This window comes from Neodiprion virginianus, chromosome 1 (assembly GCF_021901495.1).
Source record: "Neodiprion virginianus isolate iyNeoVirg1 chromosome 1, iyNeoVirg1.1, whole genome shotgun sequence".
NCBI lineage: Eukaryota > Metazoa > Arthropoda > Insecta > Hymenoptera > Diprionidae > Neodiprion > Neodiprion virginianus.
In genome coordinates, this window is record NC_060877.1 from 26,985,932 (window position 1) to 27,009,168 (window position 23,237).

General features: G+C 33.3%; 1 protein-coding gene across 10 annotated transcripts; it reads right to left on the minus strand.

Moving 5' to 3' along the window:
* Positions 1-220: 220 nt before the first annotated feature.
* On the minus strand, positions 221-22,816 carry LOC124296708 (phosphatidylinositol 3,4,5-trisphosphate 3-phosphatase and dual-specificity protein phosphatase PTEN). Of its 10 annotated transcripts, none has more exons than XM_046746993.1 (9): positions 20,183-21,641; positions 18,933-19,224; positions 17,993-18,122; positions 17,599-17,877; positions 17,265-17,410; positions 16,823-16,983; positions 16,139-16,423; positions 15,065-15,377; positions 221-3,561 (listed from the first exon to the last, which is right to left on the minus strand). In XM_046746993.1, the coding sequence occupies exons 1-9, from the start codon at positions 20,354-20,356 to the stop codon at positions 3,542-3,544; spliced, it is 1,800 nt and encodes a 599-aa protein (XP_046602949.1). In that variant the 5' UTR covers positions 20,357-21,641; the 3' UTR covers positions 221-3,541. The 10 variants fall into 10 exon arrangements, with proteins under 10 accessions (XP_046602949.1, XP_046602947.1, XP_046602951.1 ...); XM_046746991.1 differs by having other exon boundaries at positions 221-8,398; XM_046746995.1 differs by having other exon boundaries at positions 15,197-15,377; positions 20,183-21,640.
* Between the last annotated feature and the right edge of the window lie 421 nt (positions 22,817-23,237).

Genomic DNA, 23,237 nt, shown 5'->3' on the forward strand with positions numbered 1-23,237 from the left:
CAATAGCTGTACTTTGCTCTGTGTGCTTGTACTCAGCAAAACACTGTCGTTACTTCATGTTCTTAAGAATTTGTCATTGTCATCGACTGGTCATAATACTAATAAAATGACTGGAGAAAATGCATGGTTAAGAGCCTACACCTTTTACCATTCCAAAATTGCTGTATTGATTACGAACTAAAAAGAATAAAGAATTTTCTTGAAATCATAAGTCTGAAAATTATTGATCAAATTCGTTTATTTAAATGCGGAGTTAAAAATTAAAATATAAAATTCTCTCATGTTAGATCATAAATATAACGCTAGAGATGCAAGACGCCAATAGAAACATAAGGATGAACACAGAAGAATAAAATAGATTCCAATGACGTAAACCACCGATAGCTCGATGCTGAACAAAAATTCATCTCCAAGTTATGTTTACGAGATATAACCGGCAAACATATGTATAAATATGCTTTTCCTAATACTTCCACCGGTATCGTGCACCTTCACACTAAACTTGTATGTTATTCAGGTATGTTCTGCAAATGTGCATCGACTGCTCTCTACACCATTGCAGGAACATTACCACTAATGTGTTAATCTACGAAGGGAAAATGAATAAGTTATTTTCTGAACACAGAAAAAAATTATATTATGTGTCTAACAGCGTTTAAACACATATGATAGTCTGGATGGTATTGCACCTTCCTAGAATTATCTATGTGTAGCTGTGTTGGCAATACAGCCAATATTGGCCTCGAATATTCTGCTTACACAGAAATAATTTATAGATTAAGAAAAACAAACTACATATTTGTATTCCTTCGGGAAAGAAGAAATTTTTATTTTTTAGTCTATGTGAGATCAAGTCAACTTGTTTGTACTCTATAGGTTGAATTGAACAATACGGTAATATGAAAATAGGTAATTCATAATAAGTATAAATACTTGATTCACAGCTCTCATCTGTTATTAATATGGATTTACAAACGAGTACTTTGGGAAGAATCTGACAATATGTATCACGAATTACTTTCAATGCAATAGAGATGATCGGTATTTTGAGACTATGTATCTTGATTCTGTCAAAGTTCTGAACTCCTGCAATTCGTCTGATAAATTCCACTAATGAGTAAATTCACAATAACACATAATTCATCAGTATTTAACGTAGCTAAATTACATTGAGACAATTTTTTAAACAAATCGAGTGCAACAAATTATTATCATAGGTCGAATTAATTATTAATGTTATAACTGAGTTCAGGTATTTTCTATTCGATGAGGTAACGTTTTCATGTTTCAGTAAAATTACAGAACAATTCTGCGAACCAAACCTCGATAATTTGTTGTAACATAGTTGTGAAGTAAGGCAAAACTTATCCCAAGTGGCATTCGTTCGCGTAAACAATTTCAGCAACATTTTGGCTTACTTCATCAGTGAGTAAAAAGTATATTAAACACTACATATACTAGATTTAATTATTAATCTATCGGTTGACACAATAAAAGAGACGTCATTATTTAAAAAAAAAATGAAAAATTATGTAATCAAATATCAATTCGAAGCACACTGTTTCACGTATCATATTATGAAAAAGCAGCGCAATTGTGCATATTTCACTGCAGGTATATTTTATAAAATGGTCCATTCTACTAACAAAACGTGAAGGATTCATAGAAAAACCTGCGCAAAAATCAAGATTGGTATAAAAATATACGACGAGTTTATATAACTATGCTGTACAGTGTATAATAGAATTCTAAGAGATGTCTTCAAAAAGATACAATTGTAACTTAGCTTACTTTAACTTAAATTAATTGTATATGCTAATTGAATTTTTATAAATACACACAATTGCGCAATTGCAGCTTGAATGAAAGAAATTTATAGTTCGATGTCACGTAATTAATCGACATGACGATTTTGTGCTACTTGTTTATTACATGTAAGGACTGAACTGGGGGAGCTGTAATTATGTAGCCGTCATTCATGACTCGACTTGGCAAAAAATAAAATCTGTCAAGCCTAAACATTGCAAGAAAGTAACACCTAATTTTACTATAACACCCTTGCACAGACGATAATCAACTGTTAACAATAACACTTTAAAGCATGATCATTTCATATTTGCATTGCGCCACTGGAAACATATCACATGGCCATGAATGTTTATCCTAATCAGATACAATAAAATTCATTAAAATCGTCGTAATTGTGAGCAGTCTAATAAGAGCCTATGAAGAACAACATTTGTTTATGTGAAAATAGTTCCCATACCGAATATAAACGATTCCTATCAAAATCGGATATAAGAATAGAATAGGTAAATTTTAAATTCGAGAACGTGACAAATATGGCTTCAAATATTTTTTAAACTTGAATCCAATACCTATTATTTTTTAATAATGTGAAAAACTATTAATCACGAAGTAAAATTATGTAACATTTTTGACGTGATCTTTGAACTTCTAGCAACAAGTTTCCTAAAGGCTGGTACATATTATTACAACATTATGTAACTAATAAAGCAGTAACCTAAGTATTATAGATCACTTCGACGATTTGTGCCTTTATTTTTATAAATAAATAAATAATATCGCTCTTAGGAGCCACTAGTTGTTTATAACTCGGAAAGCGATATCCCTAGTTTGCTGTCAATAATGTGCCACAAGACACAAAGAGATACACTTTCCTCATTTAGTATCCAGAAACCAAAAGATCATGTATTGATGCCTAGTGACTTGACAGTCAATCTTTTGCTGAAGAACTCTAACGTAAAAAACTTTATATCTCAATTCCAACTACACAGATCTTCTAAAAGTAGAACTCGATGTAAAGTCTTATCTTAATTTGTAGTTTAACCGCGACATTTGCTTTCTCATAACTGGAAGGCTTTATGTATAGGATTAGTACATAATTTGTAGTTTATGATAGAATATGGAATGATGATGTTTATGGTCACCGGAATTAAAGTCGTGCTGCCAATTAAGAATTATTTTCCATCAATTTCATGTAGGAAGTACATAGTCATAATAATTCTAAGAAAAAAACTAAAGTCGAAAACTTGCTATGAAACAAATCTTTTGTACGAAATATGATTGTATACTTCGTTAATGGGAATTTCGCAACACTTCGATTCGCATTTGTTTTCGACTCAAATGCTGAGGTATAGAACAATCTCGAAACAAGAAAACTATACAAATACTTGTGCAATTATTAAATTTATAGCATATCCTTTGCTGTTATTTCTACCCTTGCGTGAAATGAAATTAAAAATTAGAATCAGAAATAAACGCACATAAGTCCGACATGTAGGTATTAATTAAAATGATTTTCTATAGTATAAAAATAATGAATGTAATAATGCAGTGTGGGCTTGTACCGGTAAGTAGGAGAACATGCATGCGTAACGGGTGTCAGGCAAGATGCGATGGTTGATCTGTGGATTGATTGATTGATTGGTAGTCAAGCAATTGGTGCATTGCAGTCTGGGGTTGAACAACCGTACGTGAAGAGTAAGCTCTGATTGACCCGCCATCAGTCATGTCTCAGTCACAAGTACGTCGACTCCCCTGGAATGCAAACCCAACGTCAGTCACGATTCAATTTTTTCCATGGTGTTCTTACATGTGTTGTTACTTTCTACCAATAACACCGAATACTTTGTACTTAAGATGGCATAATATTCTCTTTTCGACATTTTATTTACAGTAAGTATGGGGATGACTTTATCGGAACATTACCATTTTATTCAAGAGTAATTCACACAAGTTATTTGAAATGCAGATGAGTCTGATAAACTGAATTGTGATTACAAGTATTATTATAATACTTATGGATGTTACACGAAATTATTCAATTGGTATTTACACAAAATAACTTTTTAAAGCTGAGGAAGAAAATGTATGAAGAGTAATTTTCAAACATGACATTCTCAAGGCATGATAATGAAGTAAACAAAGCTGTAATAACATGATAAAAATGCATGGAATATTATGACGGAAAAACAAAACCCAACACAAAGTATAAGCATTCAGAAGCAACAGATATGTTCTTTTTGATTAATGATAAAATAAAAAGTAAGAGAACTCGAATAAGACCAGAACACTCATGCGGTATTATTTTAGTAGGTATCACTTACAAAAGCATGACCCTTTAAACAATTTTGTTTTCCAGTGAGCATGAAAATATTAGAGTAGAATACGAAGGATAGGCTATATTCTAAAAATCTTCCTCATTTCGATAGATAATTAGATTTATTTAGTCGGGTACGAAAAATAAATTTAAAATGAAAGATTGGTGCGGAAAGTTGTTAATTATTGTCTTATGAAGCAATTTTACTTTGAGTTCCAAAATTAGATTCAGATCATAAAAAATTTCAATTCAAATCATTATGTTACAGTAGCCAAAAATTTGTAGGTCGAAGCATCTAGTTATAATGTAAAATATACTTTTTAGGATCAGACGATTATATGTTTCTCTGCGGTTCTTCCGGTATTAGCTTTCAATGGAACTGCACCGCAAAGTTAACGAAACGATCATATTAACTCAATATTCAGTTGGATCATGCATTACTCTCAGTTGTAAAAATGCTTTAATCGCAGTACACCGTGCCATATTGATTCAATTGAATGTTTTTATGCTTAATGTCATTAATTTGAGCTAATAATATTGGATCGTTATATGAAAAAAACATTTTAATAAATCCATTTTAGTTCGGACGAGGATATATATACGCTCCTAAGATCAGAAACAAAGAAATTGATTACTAATAGTATAAATTTAAGATTCAACGTTTTTTCCATTTGCATCTCGTAATAAATAATCATTTACTCTATTCCTAGGCACACTGAATAACATAGCCACACTGAAAAGTTTGAATTAACAATCGCCACCAGATTTTCTCTGATAAAAACGCAACTCGGATTAAAAAGTTTCACCACTCACTAATATTGTACAATATTGCGTAATGTGACTTGCCAATAAATGACACATAATTTAGTCACTTAGAAATTTTCGATTTTTTTCAAAACTTATCATTTGGTAAACACGATAATTATTATGAGGCATAGCAATTATGAGGCATAGCAGAAGTTGCAGCCTTGAATCATATGTCACAGTAAGAAATGGCAAATTGACAACAATTTGGAATAAGGCTGATTTGAGACCGCGTTCACAGAGTAAAATGGTTGTATTGAAATCTTGCAAAACACTGACAGTAAACACATGTTTGTGAAATCCCTAATCTTAGTAATTTCTTATGTTTCTAGGCAAATATTGATTTGTAGGTCTCAACTTTTACATACACAGTGCAAAATGTAGGGAAAGAATCTGCTTGAACATTCTGGTATAAACTGCATAGTAACATTTATTTCTCAATAACTAATGCATATCAATTCATAATTTTATAAGAACTGTTAAATTCTATCAACATTTAGGTACTTGAATAATAGAAATTGGATGAACAATGATTTTCATCTGTGAGTAATAACTATTTGAATTGACTAGGCAGTTCTTCATGCAATCGAGACACATATGTAATCTTTACTGTAACAAAGAGCGTGAAGATTGGTCTAGTCAAGTTTGGATAAATAAATTTATCATTTTTTCAACAATTGGTATAGTTTCATCGCATACGCAATCATTTTTGTTCAAATAGGACCGCTCCATTGAAAAAAATTCATACCTGTGCCAAGAAAAGTACCAATTGATAAAATGACAGTAAATTACACAATGGTTATAAATGAACGAAATTCATAACACAAAACTAACTGAGAATCAATTCCCTTACACACGGAATTTCGAACTGAAGAACAAAAATTAAATCGAGTGTTAATGCACTTGCATGAATCTTTAGTAGATTTAGAAATAACAGAAGTGCAAATCGTACTCATTTAAATACATGATTTACAGGATAAATTTTAAGAGCATTAATTTTCAGTAATTTTCACATTATTTGATCAATCAATAGATTGGGGGTGACTGCCGGGTATCAAAACATTGATAATCATTAGTTTATCCTATTTAATGAAAACCTGTAATCCTAATTGGTAAATTGGTCAAGTTTTGACAGTTGTATTAAATTTGTACAAACTTATAAATCGTATAAAAGAATGATGTTAAAAGATCTCATAGTTCAATAGAGTCGTGATTAAACAGTGAATGACAAACATCACAAGATACACCATGACACAAACTATGTAATGAGTATAGAAAAATAAAAAAGCAAAACGCGCCAAGAAATTTTGCAACCAAAGGGGGTACGATGGTTAAGCTCGATATTGACCTGGTATTGCATGCTCTATACTCTATGTTACATTAAAAACTTTTAAAACTAATCACAGAGCTAGATATACACTGAATTTAACGTACATTAAAGTTTATTACTAACATTCATCGCCTGAATAATTGTTAGAAACCTGAGTGACCCATTTTGTCCAAATTTATTCATTTTGAAAATACTGCAAACACACAGTAGGACCTTATAACATAGAAGAAAATTTATTTTCAACCGAAAAATTGTAACTGTTTTTGTGTCAACATTTATAAATTACAGAAATTTGATATTTCAAGAAACTGAATACATTGTGACGGGACAAGCAGACTAGAATAAGCTGTCGAACAATACCAGTTTGATTGAGGCGTTTGACCTACACAATGTTTTACTGATATAATTTCAGCTGCAGCTGATCTGAAGATTGCTCATACGCAATATTTACTTCAAATTGAAATATATATGAGATACATATTTCAATAGATATCGATTCATGACGTGGATCAATTCTTTCATACTTATACGCGTTAGATAAATTTCTCATTAGTGTTATAGAATAAACTTATGTGTATGCTGAATTCCTAATCAATGGCAAAAAAAAAACTTTGGACACAATTTCTTTGCAATACTCAACTTGTAATAAATATACAAATTCAGTAAATATTTAGCTCTATGAATTAAGCAAATATTACATTGTAAATCCCTCTTACACTCAGAATTCAAGGTAAGTTGGCGTAAGTGAGATCAATGTTCGTACTAACCAATTCTGAGCCAAGAGGCGGAAACGAATAATGCTCTCACTACGATTATTATTGACTTACAATTATTTATTCCTTATGAAAATATACTATTTTCTTTTTAATGTACTTTTCATTCCACTCCATTTTATACAAAAATGTGCTTTTTGTTGTAATGCTGCTCACTTTTTAATCAAATTCTTGTATCGCAAATAAGTTTACCAAATCTGAATAATGATATACATGTAGTACGTAGTATTTGATAACGTAAAAACGAATGCATTCAACTCAAATACACAAATGTTATGAATTATGGATTTGTAAGGATCGATTGATTTCGATTTGAAAATGAATTCAATCGATGTTCAATGAGTTCAGAAAAGAAAATTACGAAACGTAAATCAATAAATAGTTGAAATGATAAATGTTTATTGAATATAATAATCAATATTGGTAATACTTGGTACTGCAGTTTACCACAAGATCTATTTGTTAAAGATATTTTTCCGTAATGGTGCAAATATTCAATTTGTCGATCACTATCAGAAGCATATTTTGTATTCTGAGATCCAATGATTGTACTGCTTTATTGTAATGCCATTGAATTGCAACTTGAGTAGGTATCGAATTCGGAGAGAATCATCAACCCCTTGCTACTGAAATTATTATTCTTAATAATCTGGTTTTTCTTTGGGAACCATGCAGCCTTTGTTAACGATTCAACAAATGGAACATGGTTTTGATTGCTATAATTCTGATTTTTAATGTAATGTATTTCAAGTATTAAGATATTCCAGCCTATTTTGAAGGTTTCTAATACTCTCCTAATTCAAAGCTTACTCTACTCTCACAAAAATACAGAGTATAAATTGCAGGCATTGGAGATTCAATCGATGGCGATTAGCTCATCTATTTCAACAAATCTCTTGTCATGTAGTGATAATGAATAATAATTCTATACACCAATTGAGAGTGTTTCAAAATTTTTTGTACAAAAACGTAGTGAACCTATCAATAAAAAATCTATTGTGGCATGCGATAAACACGCACAAAGCGCGTCAGCTTGTTCTTTTTTCACAATATGCCTCCATGAGATAATAATGAACATAGTAGTTTACGTAATTTAGCCATAGAGCGACATGGATGTATAGCACCAGTAACTGGTACAACATAACTTTCAATCACTTTACAAATGCCTTTCATATGACAGACAAGTATGAATTCATGACAATCAGTTACTCGTGCTATTTACGTAAATCTATGGTATGATATTTATGCCTGTAAACAGTACTGTGGCCTGGAGACCAATGCAGAGGTGAGGATGCAGAGCTCACAAAAGATCTATCATTCCACCATCCGAGAGAAGACGATACCGTCCAACTTGCTGATCCAAATCCACTAGGAGCCAATAGACACAGAGATGTTGATCATTTATTGGGCATATTACCACAAGAAAGATTAAATCTAATGTTATCGCAACTGAAAAAGTGCTGGTTATTTCAAATTACACAGTGATCGTTACCAACCTATTTGATAAGTAATACATTTAAAACTTTACAAACAACTTATTCTGTAATTATCTCTGACGGCGATATTACAGGTTGCAACGGCATAGAGCATTGACTCGAAAGCTCTGTATGTTTCTTGGGAGAATAATCAGCACTTTTTCACTCATATTCTTAAACAGAATTCCAGCTACGAAACACCAATAATTAATCAAAACCGACTTGTGGTACAATGCACAAGCATGTAGCATGCGATACCATTGTGTGGTGAGAAGAGCGCTTTAAAGGGAAAAGTTTTGGATGCATTTACAGTGAGTGATCATTTTTTTTTTTTTTTTGCCTGCTTTACTCAAAAAGGTGCGACTAAAGGGTGAAAATTACCTCCACAATTGACGAAGTTTTTTATTACGACTAATTTCTATAGTGTACAAAATAGATCAGGCACAAATGCCCCAAATTAAAAAAAAAAGTTATTAGTTATACATTACACTTCGTCGAATTATGAGAAATCATATTTTCAGTTGTACAAACTATATGTACGTGTACAAGCAGTGCTACTTTGTTGCAAATAATCTTTAAACTGACTGGAGAGTATGCAATGGTGAGTGACTCATGAAGTGAGTCCAATTTGACTATTTAAAGAAAAGAACGAATCTGTTGTGTCGTAGCAGTCTTTTCCTATCAGTCAGTCCAACTACTGCGGCTACAGTTCTGGATGATGTTACTTTTACACGATGTCTCTATATGTCTATATTGTTGGCCATTAAACGCACTGTAATTAATACTTTATGCTATACATAACAAATTGTACATAATAACTAGTTTTGTAATCGACATTACAATGCAGTCTGTAATTCAAATATTGAACGATGTTCTATTTTTGAAAGCTGTCATCAGAAACACTGATGCATTTTGAATCCGACTGACTAAAATTTTACGTTAAATCCCAGATAAAATAGTAAAATCGTGATGCTAATATAATAACTTCGTCATTCTATGCAATAAAAATAGATGTAATGGCTAATGAAGAAGGAGCCACGTAACTAGAAAATGTTAGAAAAAAAAAGTGTCATTATATAATTATAATATATAATCTTATCATCAAAATATCATATACAGAAGTATAATAGTAGCATAGCAATATGTTTAAACATCACTACTGTGCTACACTACACTACACAACAACAACAACAACAACAACAACAACAACAACAACAATCATAATCATAATAATCATAACCATGTTCATCAATATAATAATATCACATTATAATCATTATACAATATAATCGCTATTGTACTTAGATTCTGTATGATTGTGTCAATATGGCAATCTCGAAATTTATGGATGTATAAATTATCAGCATGCAATGATACAAAAAAGCGAATGAAATTAATACGGTGGAGCGTCGATTTTCATTTATAGGGCTTTTTTATTACAAAGAATTAATAGTTTAGTGGGGAAACAGTGAATTTCATCACATAGAAGTATATATGTTGGAAAAAAAAGAACTATTTACACGATATTGTCTCAAGCCATGAAGAGAAAATTAATATCCATTATATCAAACAGAAGTATCAGGTACCACGTTTAGTTTCATAAACAAAACCAATCGTGTTTTAAGATTCTGCTTCATTTCAATTCAAGACAAATGTGGAATCCATCACAATTGGAGTAATTGAGAGAAAGGATTTTGCAAAAATATCCTCCGAACCATTCGAATTCGCATGTTAATAATGAGATTGCTTCATCTCATGTAGAAAATTAATATAATCAAAGCTCATAAAGTTCATTCCACGTAACCAAAAAGTAAATCAAAGAATAAAAGGAATTTGAATATCAAGAGCCTACAAACTTTATTCTATACAAATTCTGATCAAGTCAATTGTTTTCAATACATCAATAGTTATCCACTAGTGTCTACATACATACAAAATTCATATTTGAGCTACGGCGATACTAGCTTCACGGATACGATCGTAACAATTATCATAAATACATCTGAGCTTTGTAGCTCTACTAGCGTATCACACAGTTTTCACCCACCAGAAATAATTAATCACAATGGCATATCCTTTCATTCCTTTAATTACAAGAAAAATTTTGAAATGTATATAAAAAAAAAAGCTTCGTCATTCGTCACTGATACAACTCAAATGCCAACAGCATTTATATATGCAAATAATAATTGTCATCGATGATGCTAGGATGTATGTTGTTCTAAAATGTATTAATTAATAGATGAACAGTCGGCTCGAATAACACCGTAATGTAAAACTTAAAAAAAATGGGGTATTGCATAATCCATACATTTAGAATGAGCGCATGCCATGGTATATGCATTTTTTATATTCCTAATATAGCATGCCATTGAGTGGTATGCATCTCAACGCTTTAAAACTTATCTTTGAATAACGTTACGACTTCTCTTAGCTATATAATCATGACAACATGCAAAAGTTTAGTTGTTTCACAATACAATATGTAAGGGAAAAAACGTTTAACGATGTTGTCAAATATAGGACAACAGCAGAAATTCTGCAAAATTATTCCCTACTTAACCACAATATGACAATATTTACACTCTTTTGCTGCTCTCTTTGCGCGATTTTCTTTGAGTCATATGTGAATAATTCAAGATATTTGCCTTGTAACGTTATTCGTACCGACGGTTCAAATGATGCAAATTCATAATAAGTATCCCACTTATGAAGACTATTTTTCCTTCAAACTGTTCTGGAAGGACTTCCATGGTTGCAGAGTAAATTAAATATTTTAACTACAATTTAATGTAAATAGTAATCGGATGTGACTTTAGCACGAGAGATATACCAAGATCGGTAAATATGAATAGCTTGGGACGTTTGTCTGTGCTGTTGTACAATTTCAATGTTCTGCTAAATGGGATATCAAGAATTTTGGAGGCATTTGAGAGATCACATTCGGATTTTAAATACAAATTAAAAAAATATTACAGTTGAAGAAAAAAGTTGCAAAGCATTATGTTCCTTTTTGACACTAACATTTACTTTAATGATCCATTCCCATTTCTATCCTGAAACTAGTTCACACGAGGGCTCATCTTTCATTTACACTCAATTAATAATGTATTACCATCATATCAATAATTACGTGTATAACTAAGCTAAAAATATATAACTTTTCAATACATTCATTACAAAAAAATGTAGAAGATAGAAAGACAATTGGTGTTATGTCTGTACAATGTGTTTTTTTTTTTTTGTTAATTTGATGTTTGTGAGGTCGCTTTATTACGTTTATAAAAAACAGTTCATCTGTGGGTTTTATGGTTTGCTTTCAATAAATCGAAAATTCAACTCATTGGCCGCCATGAAAGTTGAGCATATCGACGAAAATATTATAACCCACGTGCGAATGGGCCTGCTGAGTTAGCCTATCTCGCGAGATATGAGAACATTGCCACGAATCTATCACATTCTTTTTTTTTGAATGATACAATAACTATTTATTTCAACAAAAAGAATATGGAAAATCTATTCCATCGCGTGGTTAAAGTGACAGATGATGTGCTGCAAATTTTTTATGAGTGATGTTATTAAAACTATACTTAATAGATATTATTAATTATTTTAATATATTTATCAGTGAATCCCAATATTCTGGTTGTCTCAGCTATTGAAACCTGGTGAAAGCTTTCGATTTTATGACCGCTTTAATAAAATCGAAAAGTGCACCATAACAAATTGAGCATGATTTAACTTGACTTGAAATCATTATTGTTAAAACTTTTACGCCTGTTCAGATTATTTCTCTCACTGTATATAATAACACAAATGCTGTACAATGACTTTTTATGAAATAATTAATTACACAATTTAGAATATTTCATGTTGTAATCCTATTCTCCAATTTGTAAACATAAAAAACATTTAGGGTTGCTGGGATTTTTTAATCTCAAAACATATATCAGTTTGTTGAGAAGACATCATATTTTAAACACAGAACATTCATCACAAGACTGATCCTATGTTGTGAAGTGAATACTAGATAATTGACCTCAAAAAAGTGACCCAAAAGTGACTGTTCAGAATTAATTATTGCATAGTAATTGAACGACAAGTGCTACCACAGTGTTATTCATCTCATCAGAAATAGCCCTATTTTCAATCATGTTGCTGCATAAGGGTTTTCCATGTTTTTCACGTTTTTTTCCGCATTACAAAAATGTATCACTGTACACGGTTTTTAGTAAATGAATGACACGTGATCAATAACTCTAATTTATGAATTTATTGTCCTTTCAGACGAAACATTTCCAATTGATCAAATTTATTTCCCAAAATCAATCTGAAGCTGATTTTCTCGCTAAAAATACTATAAAATTTAACAAACAAAATCTAGTCTAGTGGCTCCGTTAAAAATCGCTACCAACAGTGAGAAAAGTTACTAACAGTGAGACAAGTGACTGACTACCAGTCCTGATTATTATCAAGTTAAAGCACCTTATGAAACAGAAATAAACCATTTTAGGAAAACATTGAATCAAGGATGAAACAGACCATAGTACTGTTCTACAATTTTTTCATAACAAGAAAGCGAAGCTCACAAACTATATATAACAATATGGTCTGATAATACCATACTCTTGGTGATAAAAATTGAATTTTATAAAAATTACTGGGAGGTGATATACAACTATTTTGGTACGTGGGTATGCAACAAATCAAATCTATTCCTGGTATTGCTATAACGTATTTTTACTTGACACTTCGAATAAAAATTTGCTATTGTAGTCATATTCTGTGTTGAAATCTATTCTCTGTGAATTTCAATCTCAGATGAAATAAGGATCCAAAAGACTCTACATTTACTAATGCATTAATATACCACAGACAGTATACAGTGATAAACTTTTATAATAGTTTACGATTTATTCAAACACAATTCTAACAAAATCCAATGCAAGTAAATGAACGTACTGGTTTTAATACGCTGAAATGAGCCCAATAGGTACTAATTACAACCCGCAATATTCGCAATTCCTAGTTCATTCATCAATTTCCAAAAGTAACCAGAAGCTTAAATCTAATTCCATTATAGACCGCATGCAATCCAATGTTTGTTATACACGTATATACTACATTCAAGACCGTTATTATGTAAGTTATTACGCATTCTTTTACACATCTCCTAATAATTGCATACATTTTATTCACTGTTAAAACATTTAATTTTTGTGAAGTTACATCACGTGAAAATGAAATCGAATCTCTGAATCCTATCAATTAATCGACAGCTATTGCAAGTACTCTAGATATTTTAATCTCTGGAAATAAAGTGGGACGTCTATAATTGATAAAATATTATGCAAGTATATTTGTACCTAGATGAATAGAAGGACAAAATAATCAAATGTAGTTCTCATATAAAGTGTGCTATTCACAAATCACTTTGGTGGAAACGTAGAATTGCAGGTATAATCAGATTTTCCTGAAAATATTACGCAAATAAATCTGGGATTTTGTGTAGGGCTGAGAAGTTATTTTTAACCAGTCAATTTATTTGGATAATCTTTGTTCGTAGCTCATAGAGGGTATATTGAGAAAAAATCAAAAAGCATTTTTCGAAAGGAAGCATAACATATGTTGTGTTTAACCTTTTTCAACTAAGAATCAAGTATCTGGGAAGCTATATAAATGCAAAATGAATTAATAGCAACCAGCAGCACTTCGTTAATATTTTTTACTACTAATGAAAACAATGCGAGAAATTTACATAGTAGAATATTTGCTCTAATTTCAAGCAGTAACGGAAGACAAATATTGACCGGAATCTTCAAGACTTCTATGACAACATGACACCATATGTCTTATTGTCAAATAAGTAATCCAGTGATACGAAACAGTGCAGATGGATTTTGATATGATTCATGATGGGTTCATTTTTTGAACACCTATATTTAAAATAAAACTTTCGTTAATTACGTTTAACGATTGAATTTATTTCAAGTCCATATAAGAGGACGTCTGCACACGACATTGTGGTGCCTATGATTCAACCAATAGAGAAATTGTGAAAATTAGAAATTATTTTCAACTAATAAATAGATTTTTACCGTCTAAGAGCTTGTGGTTTTTCACCAATAACCAATCATGACTAAAAGCCAATAATAAAACTGTGAAACCCCAGTATGAGTTGTAATAGAAATCGAAACCTGCCGGGTATGGCTAGCTAGTCCCAAAAGTATCTATAACTATCAGTTTCCAGCCATGTTTGAAGTAGATTATCGAAAGTCATCTAAAACTGGTTAATTGTGGCATGCTGCTGATGGTTTGTAAAATGATAAGACCTTAAGGTCAGTGCACGCGATACCGCAATAGATTAGAAAATACCATTGTTTTGAAAGAAACTTAACACATTCAGAAGAAATTCTTCACGTTTTTGTAAGCATTCATTAATAACCACGTTCAAACAGTACCAAAAACAAACAGATGAACTACATATCAAGTGTAGCCGAACGCACGAATGTAGACGAACGTTTCACACTATTAGTACTTTCTCTATGACTACTCCTACCCTTTTCCCCACGTGACAGTAAGCTTTTTGCAGTTTCCCTGAGACTAGCCCTGTGGTGGGTATTGGCGTGTGTCTGGCTAGAGCTGTGTGTGAGTGGATGATGACTGACCACCAGAGATGCAGAGGACTCACCCGACTCCCAGCCCTCTTCATCGCCTGTTGTATCACACTCGCTGCTTGAACCATCACTAGACTCGCTCGGTGTCTCTGAATGATCAATCCCTCCTCTTATTGGTACACCGTCTGATTTATTAACTGTTTCCGATACCGATGGCTGAATACTACTAGCAACTTGATGCATGAAAAGGCTTACCTGAAAAGAAACGACATACATATTAAACGTGATTCTAGATACAGACAAAAATATAAAGTCAACTTCAAAGTTAATTATAAATTGAATGTAGAAGCGAAGTCACAGGCTGCAAATTACACATACGCTCTATAATGAAATCTGTTCGGGGAGTTGGTATGTCTAAATTTTTACATAACTCACTCTTTAGACGCATAATCGCCAGGTTATGATCACAATTTATCAGATGTCAGCTCTCTCATCTCAAACTACATTGAATATACGACTATAATTATAAAAATCACAGATTCAAATTATTAATCTACAAAGTAATTTTGAAACATTACCAACATTCTTCTCACGTAATAATATTTCTCGAGTTGGAGTTGAAGTAAATTTTTAAGTTATGAGAGATCCAAAATATGTGTTATTGAAAAGAATAATAAGGGAATGAAAAATTCAAACGTAAAATATCACTGATCATTTGGATAACCAATTGTGTACACCATATATGTCCTCAATTAACCACTTTTCTCAATACCTGAGACCTTGATAATTCTTGTTTCAAAGCTTCACATTTGTAAGATTAGGTAATATTTGAAGAAATTAACCTTAGACCGCCGGTGATTTTGATGTATATTCAAATAATCCACATTTAGATTATTTGATTATAGTTTGGCCAGTATACTGGCCAAGCAGCGGTCTACAGGTCAAGAACATGCAAACATATTTAACCATGTGTGGATAATAAAATGTGAATTTCTTATTTCAATCTACCAACTCACTTTGAAATCCGCACTATACAGCTTGTGATGCTTATCTTTATGAGCATCATCCAATCCTGCCTTGTCTATGTTCAAGACTAGGGACGGCGGCATAGGGCCAAGGCTAGTCAACGAGCCCGTTCGTGGCTTGGTATGAGCTGTAACCATTGGTAATTCCATGGCTGTTCCATCACAGCTCAAAGCTCGTGTGGATCTCTTCTCTACTGGTATATCTCCGTTGTCATAGTGTGTAGCCACATGTTCACGCACAAAAAATGTGTTGAACCAAAAATGAAACATCTTCTCCTAAGTGAAATTAAAGATTTGTTAGAATTTCAACTAAAAGTATCAACTAAGCACCCTGGTGGTCCTTATTTAGGGTGTTGAGTATTTTTTTCTGGCGCACCCTCCAAATCAACTTTAAATAATTCAAAAACAATTTTCGAATTTCAAAACGATACACCTGTATTTCAAATGGGGAAATCCACCCTCTTATAAGCAGGATAGTATTATAGTTAGGATAAAAATCCCATCAATATGCAATATAAGTATAAGATTTAAACAATTTGAATGAATTTTTATTATAGATTGGTCAATACACAAATGTGAAAAAATCGATCATGCTACCTATATTTTGTTTGATAGACATTATTTATTTATTTTAACAAAAAATTGTAATTCATTATAATAGATGATAAAACTTACCTTTCGTTTCATTTTTGGCTTGTGGAAGAAGTCTATTCGAATATCCCCACAGAGCGAGACTGGTTTGACTGGCATGCGTAGAGAAGGCATGCCTTTTCTAACTTCGTAGTCATCCGAAATGAATAACTTCTCATTAGATGCAGATATCTCGAAAAAAAGATCTAGAATTTTACAAAATATTATCATTTTAACCATCTCAAAAAATTCCTACCTTGATCAATAAATTAGTGAGGCATGGAAGTATTAGTTGCATATTTGAACTTTGAAGAAAATTGTTTTTTATTGAATATTTCCTAAGTATTTGATAGATGTTATGGTATTCGATCAAGCAGATTATGTACAGTGTAATACCACTCTGATCTTTAGGTGGCAATTGTGAAACAAGTATAAGTGTCAGCTTCTGCATAAATTACGTTCTTTTTTTAAAAATTATAATACTCACATCCCTGGCCGCCATTAAATGTTGGAACAGGATCCAATCTAATTTGCTGTAGAGTCAGATGAACAGGTTCGTAGAGGAGCTCTTCCTGAATTAGGGAAGCATAGTAACCCACGTACCTCCTTTGCGATGGTATTGTTACTCCTTTTCTGTTGTTGACAACAATTGAAGAATTAATGGGAAATATGATCCCAGATGCTTAAAGCTGGACGGTTTTTTTATCAAGTTATAATTGAAATTAAATTGACTAAAATGTGATTGACTTACTGTAAGTTACTATTTACCCAATACATTAACAAAGTGGTTATATAAAGAAAATTCTGTCTCGAGTCAATACCTATCATGTGTCCTCTTGGTTCCATAATAATTAAGGGCATCTGTAGCTGTACTGAACTGCTTGCTATGTAAAAGATAACAGCATACCATGACACCCGTACGACCTTTTCCTGCTTTACAGTGAACCACTGCTACATTTTCTCTATGCTGGGATAACCAAGTGTGAACATCTTCGCAGAATGGCCTGATTTGTGATAGCATTGGTGGATTATGGTCATCAAATGCATAAGTAGCCACTCTTAGTTTAAACTTCTTACCATCATATGACCTTTCCGAGCAACTGCAAACATAGAACAGAGAAATTAATTGAGATTAAATGCCAATAGCAAAGTATAATAAAGTAAAATATATTTGACAAATCAGAATATTAGTAAATATGATTTAAAAAAACTTACAGGTTGTAAATTTTATAGTGATCTTTGTGCTTGGATTCAAGGAATTTAACAACATCATCGATATGGTTTCGGTAAACTCCTTCCAGCTTCTCAGCAGGGAAACCCATAGCGATCAAGTTATTTTTTATATCTTCATTAGTACACAATAACCAGTTAAGGATTGTCATGGTTGATTTTTACTTATTAATATGATCTATACTCACTACAAATTAATATGACTACAGTAAACTCTGACCATAACTTTCTCGGTCAATGGAGGTATTTAATTCGTAAGAAAAATGAATTTGCTATTCATTATTAAATAAAATGAAAAATTGTAATGTTAACCTATCATGTTCATATAATCTATACAAATATCAAAGTACACCAATTCCTATTAACAATATAAATCGAATTATGCAATTTAATTTTTACAAACATAATTCAATCACTAGCAATAATTCACCATTAAGTTGATTAAAAGATTTGCTACCCACTTATTTTGATGAGAAATGGAACTTCTTAACAATTTCCGAAATTGATAAATAAATTAACGCGATTGAAAGATAGGTATGAGTACCAGTGTAAACGGTATGTAAAAATTTTATGTCACAGTCTCGATAACAAAGCTCACTAGTACTATACAAACCACAGATGGAATAGTAACTTGCTGACCACTGCGGTGACGTTTTTTATTGATAAAATAATATGTAGCAGTACTATAGTTGTAAGGATACCACAACATGGTATTGCTCCTTGTTCTAGACATTATCAATAAAAAAGAATGGATCATTGGAATTATTCCCAGCATTTTATGGTCTGGGTGAACCCTCAATTTGGAATATCAGCAATATTACCAAGAAGTTCATTGTTCTTAATTTCAACCACATGATTTGAAAGGAAGAGCATTCATTTTATCATTGATTAATTATTTCAAGGCCACAAGTTTGCTGAAGGATACATGTGAGATCAAGATTGAAGCCATCTTCGATAAAGCGTTTCCTACGCTTGCTGACTAGCCCTTTGATAGGGTTGGTCATCTTCATATTGCTGATGGTATTTGCCATGCTCAATTGGTTGTGTCTTAGCTCACCCTCCCTACCGCCCTCTGTGTCAGCCTCTTTTCCTCCTTCTCCTTCTCCTCTTTCTCCACCGCCACCTCCACCTCCACCTCCTTCTCCACCTTCTTCTCCCCCTCCTCCTCCTCGTCCTCTTGCTCCACCACTATCCCCAACACCCTCAACCTGTGCAAACTATTCAAAGTAACATTCAAACTTAGATGGAATTATTTCTTCGCATTATGTCACAAGAAATTCCACAATTCCTTCTTGTTAATGCGGATTGTGGGTAAATTCATTAATGATGACAAATTAATATGAGGAAAAGTAAATCCAACTTCTATCTCACCACTAGATCGGATACCCCAAGACTTTTAATTAACACTGGTTTTCCATTGTCTCCATATCAAGTTGCATTTTGTTTTCTGCAATATGCAAATCTAACTCTTTGCCTTAATTCTGATCAATTTTTTATACTGATAAATTTTTAAATAGTCAAGGTATCTGATGACATTGGCGCAGGGAAATTTAGACATGTACATTTTTGAAATAATTAACCATGGAGGATGTATGTGTGGAAAATTTGCTTACAATAAACGCTTTGATTACTGGTGAGCTATATTCTCATTTTCAAATGAATTTTAGTTATTATGTAGAATATCATATTTTAAAAAGATCAGTTTTTAATTATTATTTCCCATTTTACAATGGTCCATATTCTCTCTTGATTGAAAAGAGTCATGTGATATCACAGAGAAATCTTACACTTGATTGCCTCAGATTACAAAGAAAAAAGATTACTAGAGAAAATCAACCATCTCCAAGCGTATGTGATCTTGAAGTAAAAGAATAATTAGGAGGAGCGGAATGCTTAAGATAAAAGCCATTGAGGAATATTGTAAGAAAATTGAGGCTTCTTTCAAAAGTCACAAATTCAAAAGTAGGTCATAAATTTTTCAGCTATTATGGGATTTCCAGATCTAGTAGATACCCGAGCATTTTAGACACACTTACATTAACGATATGGGTTTTCTTCCTTAAAAAAAAGTTGTAATGAAAATTGTTGATTCTAATCCGAAACTTGACAATGTTTAAATAATCAGTCCAATATCGATGGGTGAATTGAAATAAAAAGAGATGATGAACATTATACCTGTGGCTTCCGAGCTGTGACAACACAGGAGCCCAGTTCTGGTCCTCTTTGCTCCTCCAGACAAACATGGAGGGGTGTTACCGATGCAGAGATATGCTCAGATATTTTATTATTGATTCGGCTGCTAGTGGGTCTCCTGCAGGAAAAGCATATACCCATCAATTCGCAGAGCATAGGACCTTCGCGCCCTCCGTTTAATGGGGGCGTGCGACGATTCCTCTGTGTATTATTATGGGCTCAATCATAACGAGAAGACACCATCGGCACGATACGCAAGTTACAGAAGCACAGATTTACACAACTCTTTTAAAGATCTTGAAGTACGCCGCATGATAACCGACGAACAGTAAAACTGGCTTGTGCAGACTTTTGAACTGAATGTATACATACGAGTGTATTTGGTCGAAGAAATATAAATGGGACAATGACGAAAAAAATGTATAAAAATTAAAACATTGTCACCTTTCACACACACATACACAATTGGCAAATGAAAATTCACAGATTATTAACCCAACACCAACAACAATCGACGAAACACATCGAGGCGGAAAAATAGGCTTCGTAATAATAAAGAGGCAAGGTTTTCCGACACCATCACCTTGGAAAAAACAATCACACCTACACAAATGACAGCACAGAAGAAACGAACTTTCGATGAATTGGTACCGAAAGGTTTGTCGAATGTACAGCGTATAACACGAGACACGGAGATTTTCATTCCAGCACTCGGATTCACGGTGTCGTTTTCACGGTGACGCCAGAAGGCAGAAGGGAGTTGAAATATTTCTGTTCGAGAACTAAGTAGGCGGCTGAGAATATTCAGAGCATCATCCACGCTAGTATCACCCTATTTAAGAGAAAACGTTTACAACATCCAGGATGACAGCAACACTCGTTGTACTAAAGCCCTTGGTTCTCATGTACGTATCTATGTACCTCACTCACTAGCCATTCTCAACATCTCACTGCGTCAAGTCACTCACCAACAATGCATCGGATGCACCGCGTTGATACGTCGAGTTCGGGGTAAAATAATGGTTAACTTTTTCACGACCGTTGGAGCTTTGGTTAGACGCAAGCGTTTACTCTTCAAGTCATCCTCGTGCTAGAGCTGAGAGAACACCGCGATGTGCAAAAAAAAAAGAAATGTATAGGAAAAAAAATTCGCGTTCAATTAGCTAACGGAAGTCGTCTTTGTAGCGTCCATCTCAGGCACATTCTCGTCAGACCCGACCAATCCGACCGACCTGAAACTCGATCACACACTTAATACATTTCGCACTAACCACCGTTACTCGATACCCATTCACGTCGACACGATCATATTGGTTCGACCCGCTTCTGACATGCGTTTTTTTCTCGACGGTAGTACGCGGGTCTTCAGAGTGCCACGAGCCCTGCAGCATTACAAGGGAGGGCACGGGCTTTGTCCTGTTGCAAGTTTCATTTCCGGAAACTCTCACCGCTGATCGCGGCGCTTGAGATCATCGAGATGGAGATGTGCGCGGAATGCACGCCATCTTCCCAACTGCGCACAAAGCTATATGGAATCGCGAGGTTCTCTCGATATATATTCGGATTATTCGTCGATTTAATCAACTTAGATATCACGGAGATATTTTTTCAAATCCAAAGACTCGACCGTCCCTATTGCTCTACGATTTAATTTTCTAAGTACAAGAGGAATCGCACGGTCCGTTTATTTCCCATATCAATCCAGCAGGCAAACAGTAGAACCTTGTTTCAATCAAGCTTGGCGTAATAGCTAACTACTTGTCTCAAGACACGGATCCACGTGCTTTTTATGCGCCTTAAATTACTCACCAAACGATCTTTTAGGATAATTCTAACTATCTACGAATGAAATAGATTAAAAACAAATTTTTATTCATCTAACTACTGTTTTTGCCCGTGAAAATATCATAATCGTCACGAATGTCCTTGACCTAGCTGTCAGGTCGGTACTATTTTCAGCCGCGGCACTTTTATAAATTAATCCGCAACGCGGATTTTCTATTTGCTTTGAAGTTGTTACTAGGTCGTTACACGGTTGCCTACATTCGAAACTCTACTTCGTATTCGCTATTCATTCATTGATGCACCAATAATTCAATTCATATGATAATATATCAGGAATTTCTCGTCAATTTCCTAAAACGCAGTGCATAATTACACTATGTATACCAATTAGCGTTCGAATCGCGAGTTTTGTTCCACCCTAACTTCAGACGTAAATTTTATGTATTGCCTGTAGAATTAGATACCTACAGGTAATTTTTGTATGCGATATTTCTTCTCAACAATCAACATTATCTATTATGAAACCTTGTAAAACTAGAGTACTAATGAGCAAACGTTATTGCAAAACTACAGCACAAATCAAAAGTGTATGGAACATGACAATTGAGGTTCAGCACTTAATTGCTAAATATGTCTTACAATCAGTTCTGCAATATCACGGCTGTAGTAATGAATATTTAATCAGAAACAGGCGATTATAAAGAAGCAGATAGAGAGATAAAACATACTTATCTGTCCGTTTATCAATATCCTCTTGCCATACAGTTATCTTTAGACAGGCCTTTAATTGTCTGACATTTGTTGCACCAATAACTAACTTATCATGAGATACAATTCGCTAGCAATGAAATTCGTTTTGTAGCCCAATGTTTTCAGTTCTCAAAATACACGCGCATATACCATACTGAGTGTACTATGCTCACGTATGCACATAATGTACATACTAGTGCTTGATATATCAGGTGAATCAGCTCGACGAGCCTGTAAAATCAGCTGCGATTGCATTTTGGCAGGTAATGTCAGGACAGTTTAGGGGCTGACTCAATGTTGATTAGCTGGGAGTTTTTTGAGAACTTATCACTTCTGTCGAATAATTAAACTTGTGCTGAATTAATTTTTCTCAAGTATGACCGAAATAATGGTTGTACAGCAGGAGTTCGTAGAAATGAACAATCTAAATCTCAAGTAAACAAGATTAACTGTATAAAAATATTCGACTGCAATAAAAAAAGAAATTTGTTCGAGAGGTGCA

Coding starts and splice junctions, on each gene's coding strand:
- LOC124296708 (XM_046746990.1), bottom strand. CDS start 20,356: ATGCTCTGCGAATTGATGGGTATATGCTTTTCCTGCAGGAGACCCACT. Junction 19,225..20,182: donor TCACAGCTCGGAAGCCACAG/GTATAATGTTCA, acceptor TACTTTGAATAG/TTTGCACAGGTTGAGGGTGT. Junction 15,378..16,138: donor TGTATAGTGCGGATTTCAAA/GTGAGTTGGTAG, acceptor GTTTCTTTTCAG/GTAAGCCTTTTCATGCATCA.